Source organism: Bos taurus, chromosome 12 (genome assembly GCF_002263795.3).
Source record: "Bos taurus isolate L1 Dominette 01449 registration number 42190680 breed Hereford chromosome 12, ARS-UCD2.0, whole genome shotgun sequence".
Lineage (NCBI taxonomy): Eukaryota > Metazoa > Chordata > Mammalia > Artiodactyla > Bovidae > Bos > Bos taurus.
Genome location: NC_037339.1, coordinates 25,969,809 through 25,981,464, shown reverse-complemented (window position 1 = coordinate 25,981,464; position 11,656 = coordinate 25,969,809). Strand labels below are relative to the sequence as shown.

The 11,656-nt window shown below is 38.9% G+C and overlaps 2 protein-coding genes across 7 annotated transcripts in view; one reads left to right on the top strand and one right to left on the bottom strand.

Annotated features, from left to right (window-relative positions):
* NBEA (neurobeachin) overlaps positions 1–11,656 on the top strand; it is a 673,061-nt gene that overhangs the window by 460,691 nt on the left and 200,714 nt on the right. For all 6 annotated transcript variants that reach the window (XM_059892161.1, XM_059892163.1, XM_059892162.1 and 3 more), the window contains one exon: positions 259–395. In XM_059892161.1, coding sequence (XP_059748144.1) covers positions 259–395 — 137 coding nt within the window. The remainder of the gene's footprint in view (positions 1–258; positions 396–11,656) is intronic.
* MAB21L1 (mab-21 like 1) lies at positions 2,129–4,561 on the bottom strand. Its single transcript, NM_001098110.2, has one exon. It carries the CDS (start codon positions 4,058–4,060, stop codon positions 2,981–2,983), a length of 1,080 nt encoding a protein of 359 aa, NP_001091579.1. The 5' UTR covers positions 4,061–4,561; the 3' UTR covers positions 2,129–2,980.

Sequence of the window (11,656 nt, the reverse complement as noted above, 5' to 3'; positions counted from 1 at the left end):
CAGAGGTTGCAAACTTGCTTAGTGAGGGTCACTTATTCGATTTTGTGACCTCTTGGGTTTTTATAGAATTATTTATCTCCAGTCTGGTTATAAGAATGTGTAACAACTAAGCAGACCTATCTCACATGAAAGGAGCTTGCCGCATAATATAGACACTTTTTTTCAGTGCATGTTTAAAAACCTGAGGTGCCCTTCCGGGAGGGAGCAAGCAAGGGCAAAGAGGCACAGCCTGACTCCTCTGGTGCCTTCTTCTTTCAGGTCCAGTGGTTCTCAGCACTCCTGCCCAGCTCATTGCTCCTGTGGTAGTGGCCAAGGGGACTCTCTCCATCACCACGACCGAAATCTACTTCGAGGTAGATGAGGATGATCCTGCCTTCAAGAAGATCGACACAAAAGTGAGTTAAAATGATTCCGTGTGCAGTACTGGTGACTTTGTGGCAGGCAGGAAGTGGTTTTCAATTTTGCTTGGTTTTAAATGACAGTGGGGGAGGGGAGCACATTCCCATCCTCCTCATAGAAAATGAAATGAGTGAAATAACACTTGCTCTATTTTATGGGATTGGAGAATATAGTAACCATCTTAAATCCTGTTACTACATTTTAACAGTTTCTCTGTGCTAGTGCCTTTGTGTGCACTTGGGCAGATTTGGTAGTGAAGCCAGTTGCTCCCAAGTCCCTGGGGTACAGCATCTCAGATTCTCTGGGAAGACTGGGAAAGGGCTCATGGAATTTCTTACTAAGGTCACTTTTAATTTCCGAAAGTATACATTGAAGTATGAATCACTGTTTATTAAAAGATTGTAAGAAAACTATGGAGGGGCATTTAGATATAAATTCATCTCTATTATTACATCCAGTTTTCATTTCCTGAAATAAGAATGCGTTTTATATGTGAATTTAAGAAGAGAAATCGATTCTCCGATTTGCTTTAAAATGTGTATACATAGTATGTATTGGTGCTCAGATGTTTAAAGATGAGGTCTTCTGTGGTTGTAGTGCTGGACAACATATATTTGGATGATTTGAAATGCATAAGTATTTGTTTATTATATTTTATTTTGTAAAACTTAAAACCTGAGTATTCAGCAGCTCTATACCTCTGAAGTTTCTTCTGAAATCAATTCCATTGTTGTTTTAACTTTTATGTTACTGTGCCATTTGTAAACTTTTTTTTCCTGAGGCTATCAATTCAAGAACATAAGTCATGCTAGATAAACAAGCATCATTTTACAAAAATCTGCCTTTAAAGTATTTTTCAGAGGCAGTTGTTCTAAAATAGCAAAAAACAAATACTCCCAAAGATCCAAAACTTTATTATTTGTGTTTAATTTATATATAGAAGCAAAACATTATAAAATGCTATTTGTGGAATAGCAATTAAAAGTCTCAAATTTACCTGCACCTGAATTAACTAACCAGGGCCCATAGGTGATTAGCCCCTCCCAGACGTGTTGACTCTTAAAATACTCTGGAGGATAGTCACAGGACTTCTTTTATTTCTAGCTCCAAAAGAATAGAATTTTGAAAATGAGTTTGAATGTAGTGCATTTGATTTTAAATCATTTAAAGTTTGTCTTTATGCTTTTATCATTGGCTTGCTCTATGAAGTAAACGGTAATTTTGGATTTCTGATTAATTTATCCTGCCTGGAACCCTTACTGCATAAAATAAGGTTTGACATATATTAGGTCAGAAATTATCTTCATTTTATTAGCATAGTTTTCATATACAAATTTCAAAAGTTTTATTAGGACTTTGTTAAGTTCATTTTTCTCGGAGTTTGTCTGATTTTTAACTCAGCAACCATGACTGTCATGACATATTTCATCCTTATAGTGTCAAAAATTCTACATAAATAATTAACCCAAAATAGCAGGCTTTCAAAGGTAGATTTAAATTGTTTCTGTTGTCGAATGGAATAGTCTTATAAGTAAGTCAGAAGCTAACAGTAGATCATTATATTGTGTACCTATACAAAAAGAGCTTTTTGCCAATATTTTAAGGTTTTATTTTTAATTATTTCATTAGCATATTTCTCAAAATGTTTAAAATATTCAAGTGGTTCAGTTTTCAAATTTAAGGATTACATCTTTTGACAGGAAAACAATTTAAAGTGAGACACAACAAGTTTTATTTTACTTCATTTATTAGCTTCTAATTAAATAAAAACCAGCAACAGAAATTAAAATCTAAATCACAAAAGTAATTATCCAGTGTATTTCAAGTGCATTTTTCAAATATATAATTCAGATATTCAAGCGTTATTATATAAGCTGAATTCAAATTTCTTTGAATATATTTAAATAACATTTCAAGTATATTTATGGAATGTTAGAAATAGAACAAGCAATATATTTGAAACAAAATGTAAACTTTTTAAAGTTCAGACACTTTTAAAGACAGATAAAAGTACCAGGAGGAAATCTACCTTTAAATTATATCTTTGTTAGTGGAAAATGTCTGGAACATCCAAAATGCCAATTTAACTTTTGTTCACCAAATCACAAAACACCAACATCCACACTTTCAAAGACAATGTGAGATCACAATATTTGTTACAAATCAAAATATACATTACACTTTTCCTTCAGATGGCATATCCAAATCATGTTTACTCACAGCCAAGATTGCTATAATCCTCTGATAGTTAGCATTCACAGCGGTCTTGCGTTACAGCCAGGCTGTTTTCCGGGTGTTCCTGTGTACTTTTCAAGGGCGATAGGAAATCCTTTGTAAAGAAGTCTTCTAATACTTGTGGGTTTGGGGTGTTCTCCATCTGCTCTCCCTACTTTTTCTCCCCTTGAAGGGGTGGGTGAGATGATGCCTTAAGCGGTTGCCTTAGCACTCCTTTTGAAGGAAGAGATTGTTTGCACTGCTGAGTGGAATATTAGATAGGAATCGAACAGGAAGTTTACACTGCATGAGAACTTTTCAGAATGAATAGTATAATCACATTTCGGCTCTCGATTAAAATTGTCCTCTAAAGTTTCTCTAAACTTTTCGGGTTGGTCAGGATCTCCCTCGCCAGTCGCCACGTTTGTTTGGCAGCGTTCTCTAGAGCCGAGTGAGGTTTGCCTTGAAACAGATCTAAGTTCGGTAGGAAGTAGTGAGGACAGCGCCGGCACTGCAGGCAGGAGATGAGTTGCAGCAAAATCCCGTTCAGCCTGTCACCCAGGCAGGACTCGTCCCAGTCCGACTCCCGGGGATGCTTCTCACACTCGTAGGAAACCAGAGTCTTCATGTGGTAGTTGTTAAGGGGCTGGCCCGGCAGTTCCAGGTGACGATCCCGCAAGGTTTTGAGGATGGAGAGGCATTTCTTCCTGCAGCCCCCCATCTGCAGTCTGTTCTCCGCTTCCGCGAACTGCAGCACCCAGGCGTCGCTCTCGGCCGAGCTCTGCTTGCCGGCCAGGGAGTGGCACTCCTTGGACAAGAGATTGAACCCTTCCGCTTTGACCTCTGCCACCCGGTTGGGTCCCGGCCAGGGGATGTGGGGAAGTGGCCAGTGGGCAGCACTCCTGGGCCAGATCCCGGTGCATTTAAAAGCCGGGGTGATCTGCACCACGTACCTGTCTCGGATCCTCAGTTTCACTTCGCTGGTGTCCGCCACCATCTTTACCACATCCCTGTAGCTACACTTGTCTACCGCCTGAGCCACCAGCGTCTGAAACCTGGACCGGATTTTGCGCGCCGAGAGGTAGCCGGAGGCAGTAATGAATTCCACCCAGAGCGACATGCTCCTCTTGCGGCCGTCGCTCAACTTGAGCACGGCGCAGCCGGGCAGCGAGCCGTCGTCCACAAAGTTGAACACCCCCATCTGGTTAAGGTAAAGCACCACTTCGAATTCGGTGGGGGAGATGACCTCGAGGCCCTCGTAGCGATTGTCCATCTCGTTGAGAGAGCTGATGAACCGGGGCTCCTGCACCTCCACCTCCTTCAGGACGTCGGAAACTACTTTGCAGACTTCCCGGATGGTTTTGGCAATGGCAGCTTTCCTGGCTTGGCATTTTTCGTTGTAGTATTTATTCAGATGGTAAACCAGCTTGGCCTGGGCCGCTATCATGTTGGGGCAGAGATCCGGGTTGTACACCGGAGTCTCGCAGTAAGCTGTGGGATCCAACGCGGCTGCTAGAGCTGGAGCCAACTTCGGTGGAGAAACGGGCCGCGGCGCTCGGAACTGTACCAGAAGCGTCTCTCCGAAGTGCGGCGGCGGCCGGGGACTCCCTCGCGCTGTTCTCCCCTGCCTTTTATCTTTGAGCCCAGCCGGCCTTAAAGTGAAAGGTTGTTCTCCCCCCACCCCTTCTCTCTCTCTCTCTCTCCGTCTCTCTTCCTCTTTTAAAGAATCCTTCCTTGTGTGAGAGAAACGCGTGCAGAGATCACCTCAGTTATAAAAACAAAAGTTGCGGTGAGACCCAGCAAAGCTCTTCCAGTAGTCAAAATAATCAACCCTTTCCGTATTTATTTACGCTTGCCCGTGATCATGGTGTGTGCCGGGCTGTGAATCGGACGGAGAAAAAGTGTGCTGAGTGTGCGTCGGGGGTGAGTGTGCGCCTGTGTATATGTCAGAAGAAGCTGCTGTTGGTTTGTCTTAAGAGCCCAGATGCACTCGTGTGGAAATTATAAAGGCAGGGCCAGGCAGGCTGGCGGCCAATCGCCACTGGGCTCGTCACGACAGCCTCCGTCAGCTCCAGCCCGGCTAATTAATCCCCCCTCTTGGATATAGGCACACAAACTAAAGGTAGGAGGCTGCTGCTGGGCAGAAAACCACCCAGGCCACCTAGACAGTTTTGGAAATCAGGAGGAATCTCTCAGCTTTGGTATTAATTGAAGCATATTGACGTTTTGAAAAGACTTGGCAAAGTGGTTCTCTTCTGTGCTGAAAAACCCTGCTTGTCTTTTTAACCGACGAAATGCAAATACAGGTGTACTAATGGTCATCCATCAATTGGTGAATTAGATGGGGTTTTCTAAAACAAAAGTCACTAACTTGCATTTAGAGTGAGATAATTAACGCCTGTTAATCCTGGAGGTCTTTTTGAATGCAGGTTGGGAGTTTGCTCTTCAGTGTATATGCAGGCTGGTTTTGGATGGACTGATACCAGTGTAATTTTCTGGATGTTCCCGTATTAGAATGATTTTTTTTTTATGTTATGCAGTGTTTTACCTATGTTTTTCTCCTCATTTGAAGTTGTTGAAAGGAATCTGAAAATGATTGCTGTTAGATGTTGTCTACTCCAGTTTAAGTTGGGATGTTTAAAAAATGTTTAGTACACCCCTCCCCCCATCTGCAGTCCTCTTTGTACTTTGATAGACTTGCCCAACATTATAACCAGGACACTAACTTTTTGTACGCACTGGCAGACATATCTGTGAAAGAAAACTCTCTGAGATTCAGAGATTATCTTAATGTGAGTTCATAATGAGGTGTGTTTGAATACATGACAGTTCAGGAGAGGTCATGGAGATGAGACCTAGGGGCAGATACCTATCCTGAAAATTTATGTGTTCGGGCTTTCTGTCTTGTCTACAGATGTGTTAATTTAGGATATATCTTCTCTCCTAAGGGATCTTTAGTGGTCATCTGACAGCAGACTTCTGATTTTATAATATTGCAATGACTTAAGGGAAATGGTTAAGATTTTTAAAGAAAACTAATTTGCAGTCACCTGGGATTTTAAAATTTACATCATTTTTTAAAAAAAACTTTGAAAGAAATCAATATTTTTAAATTTGGGAATCTAAAAAAGGAGGGCAAAATGGATTTATGTAGAGCTTTTTTTTCCCCCTGCTGGTACCAACTGCGTGCTTGATGTACTGGAAGTGGAAGAAATACTACTTAGGGGTTCTGTAGTTTTTAAACCTAGGCAGATTTTTAACACCCTACCTTGAATTAAGACTATTTCCAGCAAAATCCTATAATTCCTGGAACAGGTTTGTAGTCACTTTCTTTCAGAGCCACTTGTAACAAGATCTTGTTCAGGGCTCCCACTTTCTACTCAAGCGTTTGAATTTTTTTTTTTTTTTTTTTCCTTTCTTCTTTGCACAGGTACAGCATCATACTTTTTGTTATCCAAGGGTGGTAGATTCCGATTTAGCTTAAAACAGTATATTAGATTCGGGGCCCACAGCATCCACCTACTCTGTTCCCCAAGAACCTTGCACCCCTTTAGGAGCAGGGATTGGGCGTAACCGCCAGCCCCTCCCTACTTTGGCACCGAGGCGGGTGAACGCATACTACCTTTTGGCAGTTGGAAGAGAAGGAAGAGGAGGCAAGTCACCGCCGGGGAACCTGCGGCCACGAAGACGAAGATGTGCCGGTGGTCTCTGGGGGAAGCCACCTCTGTCCCCACCCAGTGCAGGTCCCGCGTGCTCCCTGCCGGTCCCGCGGCCCTACGCTCCCTGACCATCCTTCTTTCCTCTATCTGCTCCATGTCCCATAGGTTTTGTATGTGCGCTCTTATGTGGTATGTGAAAACCTTATTAAGGGTCCCGGGTTTCTCCACGTTTGCTGCAAGTGTTCTGCCCACGCTCCCCGCCGCCGCCCGGGCGCACGTGTGGTCGCGGCCGAGCCCGCGCTTTCTGGTCCCGGGGTCGCGGGGCCCTTGCGCCCAGCGCGCTCTCCCTTGGGTTCAGGTCAGAGTGGCCGTTGTTTTCTTGGGCCACCTGCAAATGCCCCCAGTTGCCGAAGACCTGAGGCAGCCTGGGATTCGGAGGCCCCGAGGCCGTTCGGGGGACCGCGGCGGCGGCCGTCCGGGTGGGTCGGACTCGAAGGACTCGAGGCGCGCCGGGCGGTAGCGCTGGAGCCAGGCGCGCAGGTGGCGCATCTTCGGGGCTCACTGTGCGGCTTAATTGGGTTAAAGCAGAGCTAAACGCCAAAGCACTTTGTGCAAACTAATTGGTGTAAGCAAGGCCTTTTCACTAACGATTTGCACTTTGAAGAAGAAAAATGGATGGTGAGAAAAGGACTAAAAACTCGTTAGTCCTAGCGTGTTCCCGGGAAGTGAAGTCTTTGGGCTTCAAGGACGCTGGGACCGTGTTTCCTGAGCTGCTTCCTTCAGCACCCTTCACGCTGGGAGCTGACAGTGATTTACATAACATAGGATTCACCCACCCGCTCTCATCACCGCGGGTGAACTGGGCGCCCTAGAATAATACTCCCGCGCAAGTATTGCTTGTTGCTGCAACACCGTGATTTTCTGTTACACTGAACACGTGAAATGAATTGCCTTCTGTAGCTGATCCTTCCAGTGATCTCAGACACCTCTCATTGTTGAAGGGAAAATTAAACTGTTCTGAGGAGTGTGCTTTCTATTCCCCCCCCACCTTTTTTTTTAATTGAAATGACCTATGGAGAGGAACTTAAAATATATAGTACGCTTTTGTGTAATTCTGCTGATTTTCAGCTAGGCTTTGGAGATAGATCTGATTTGTTGGAGCGATGTATTTAACAATTTTAAAGTAATTTTTATAAAATATCATTTGACCTATGGAACTAATTATTTTATATGGTTGTGTAACGCACGGAAATAGCTTAAAATCAATTTTATTTACTTGTGAAAAGTTCATAAAACAGCTCTAATGACACCAGTCTTGTATATATACATTTTTTTCACTATAAACATAATCATAGTAGTTAGTATTAGAATGAAAGCTTGTGTGTGTCCAATGCTTCAGGATATAAATACTTAATTGTTTTCATTGATATGCTGTGCAGACATCTTTGACAAGAGCTAATAATAGAATGATAATTGAAGAAAACTGACCTAATTGAAGAAAAGACCCCAAGAATCTCAGGATTTAATGATTGTTTGAGATGCTCATATTTGAGTGGTATTTGGGATATTAAGGTCTAACCAACTTGACTTTTCCATTTCACTTAGTTCACTAGGTGGCTTTGATTTAGAATGTTCTATTATTTTTAAAAAATGGAGAAAATCACAAGCACACCATTGTCAAAAATTGTAGGAATGTTAATGAATATAAAATAATTAAATATTGTGATCCTTACTACTTCCAAGCATTTAAAATAACAGTGGCGAAATAACTTTTTTCTAAAGTGGTATTTCGTAGGTAACTTATTCTCCCTTCTGTAAACCTACATAACTTATATGGGACACACAAAATAATGGGCAAAGAGACACCCCATTAGATTAAAGAAAAACTCTATTATGTTGAGAAATGTAGGAATGCAGGGTTTCTTTTTTTTTATCTTAATTTAAATATGAATTACATGTTCATAAATTTAAGCAATTGTGACCTTTCATCTGGAAAAATGTATCTGTTAGTTAGAGGTTATGCACACACATATTAAATGCACAGATAGATACTGTTCTGTTTTTTCATTATCTGCTGGCTGCTATTCTACTCACAAGTATTCACGAATATAAAGTTCTATTTTTTTAATATGTGCTTATTACACTGGGGAGATAAAAAGAATATGAAGTTGAGTTTATTAAATTATTTATCCCTACTGCTGGAGTGGTTTTGAAGGCTCATTGTACACATCTGATTTCTTCCCCTGCCCCCACCACCCCTACCCCGAACCCACCTCCTCTTTTTTTAAAATGCACCTAGGCTATTTCATCTGTTTCATTCTGCCAGACACAATATATTTCCTTTTTAACACTGGAGAAATTAAAGACAGATATTTGTGCAGGATTTTCTTTATGTGTCACATTAAATAAAAATAGACGGAGTTTTTCTGGTGATGTGATTTGATGGTGCATCTATACCTTTCTTTCTATTGTGACTCCTTATGTAAGAATACTTGAAACAAAATAGCTTGAAAGCTTCAAAAGTTTCAGTGAGTTCTTAAAATAATTATTTCATATTTTAATATCGTCTATGGCAAAGGAGAGCAGAGAATTGAGATCGTTGTTGGCACGATTTAGACCCTATTTTTCTTTAACCAGAGTATCTTGATAATTGTGGTTACATTTAAAAATTATTTTCTTAATTCTTCACTTGAATATTCTAGACTGTTGCCTCAGTTTTCCTCATTCCCCTAATACATGATCATACAGTCACAATGGTAGCAGGGAGTACTCTTTTTTTTTTTTTGCTTACTTTGTTGCTTAGAAAATTTGTTATTGGTCTTAATAAATGTTGAAAGTAATTTTGAGATTAAAAATAGAATTTGGAAGTGTACTTAACCAGAATCATCACCACTGCTAGATTTGCACATTTGAGTGATTCTGGATAACTCTGGCCAAAACCTTTCTTTTGGTAGAAAAAATAAATTTAAGCCTTGATTATTCAGATCATTGTCTCAGTTTCCTCACTTATTTTGAATGTAGACACAGAGATGCAGGATATTTTAAGTTGTATCTGTAAACTGACAAATTTAAGGGGCAGGGTTATCAACCAAAAGATTTTCTTATGGTTCACAATGAATTGTGATCTCTAACTGTTTGCAAACATTTAAGGGTAGTGAGGTTAATCAGTCATTTATTGATGAGTATTACGGAGTGTTCCAACATTCCAGTTCCCCATTGACCCTTTAGAAAGTCACCATTATCTTTATAAACTGTAAAATTTAAATTCATTTTACTAGATTTCAACTTATGTTTTTAATTTGGATATAGTAAACATGTTGTGACATAAATGGACTCGTGATTCTTCTCCATATGAATATATGAAAATTAGGTATTCCTCAAACCATCACTGACATGGATTTATAGACATTCATGCATATGGCTGTATCCTCAGTACTCTTAGTACAGTACAGTTTTATTGCACTTAGAGAAAACAATGGAATCAGATGTGATTAGCGTCTGTTAATCTGTCCATCTGTAGTGGGTCATCCAGGATTGCATACCTCTCATTACTGTCCAGACTGTATGTGATTAGCCACTGAAAACATTCTTCGTAACCTTGAGACTAGAATACAGGATGTAGATAATCAGCTTATAGTGACTGCATGTCTGAAGTAACATTTTCTGTTACTAATTTACAATTTTGGAGCTTATTTCTTAATTAGCAAAGTAGTTCTTCTAAAATAGGGTTTTTTTTTAATGATCAGTTAACTGGAGTAATAATTTAAAATAATAATTGCATTAGTAAAACCTATTACCTTTTGTCACATATATCAAATAAAATAAATACTTTATAGCAAAAAAAGGAAATCAGTTTATGAATAGCAATTTCTTGGATAACTTTACATACTGATACAGATTATAACCATTTTCTGAGAGTAGAGCACCTAAATAATATTTAATTTCCACTTCCGTATAATTGCTTTCATGATACTAGTAATATACATTTTAGTATACTTATCTGAACTATTACTATTATTTAGTACTCTGTGTACTATTTTCATGAAAGCACAATTTTTCCATGTGATTTGTCAAAAATATCAAGTCAAGAGTACTAATAAGTTCTTACTACTTTTTAATCTCAATATGTTTGTTTTATCTAAACATCTAGATCAAATCAAAAACATGAAGGACATAAAGAATTTGTAAGACATCGTGTCTCTGATAAAAACTTGTGAACCTACTGGAAAAAGTTATAGCATTATTATTTTTATGGGAAATCATTTTTATTATGAAAGTCAGGTTTATTATGCATATTTTGCATACGTACTGTTCTAGTCTATGCTTTTTCAATATGAATGTTCCAGTCTATGAGTTCTGACAAATGTATAGAGTTGTATAACATCTGGCACATAGAACATTTCCATGGACACAAGAAGTTGCTTCATGCACTTAATTTTTTTTTACTCGTAAATTTTATGATTCATTTATAATGAATCTGGGTGTTTTAGTTTTATATCAAAAAACTTTAGACTATAAACACCTTTAGTTATTCCCCTAGAACTTATTATCTTAATCATGATTCTATTTTAAGACCAGTTTTAATCAGAGAGTCCCAAAATAGACTCAAAATATAAAGTGCTATTTCAGATACACAGGCAATAGGTTAACAGTTTTTATTTTACATGAAAGGTGTTTAATTTTACTATGTGACATTAAATGGTTAGTAAAGGATTCATTTTCACAGGTACTGGTAATATTTGTTATGCTCACATGAATATATATATTAGATTTAGGAGTATAGTTTACAGTTTACACATCAAAATGCATATTAAGTTCCTTATGTAAGTTAGCAATATTTGTAACATTACTAGCTTTATGTCTTTGGAGAAGTAAATCTCTCAACATTTGCATTGTGTATTACCTTACATTTTCAGTAAATTAATCCTCCCTTGATGGTGGGGGATGATGCCAAAGGGTTTACTAGAGCTAATATTCATTAATATATACATATTCTTGGAACATATGCTTCAAATCCTAATTTTGTATAAATATACATTGCCATTTAAATTTAAATAGTTATAAATATTCCAAACAAAGAATTCTTAAATTGTAATAGTACCAACATCTTCATTGATAATGATGCCCTCTCAAGTATTTTGCTCTTTTACAACTTGGAATAGTACAACTAGTCTTCTCTTTCTGCCCTCAAGATATAAAATTATTTAAATGGTTTCTGTTTTCTATTTTAATTTGGCAATTACCATAGGAATTTTAATGTTATGCATGCTTACAGGCCTATTAAGAAAGAAGTTATTGCTTTCTTAATAATCTTAAACCATTTTTAGGAAGTACACTCTTTTTATGGTTTGCAAAATAGCCTGCTCATACGCACACACACACAC

Bases quoted from the DNA above. Each gene is read 5' to 3' on its own strand.
- MAB21L1 (NM_001098110.2), bottom strand. From the start codon at position 4,060: ATGATAGCGGCCCAGGCCAAGCTGGTTTACCATCTGAATAAATACTAC.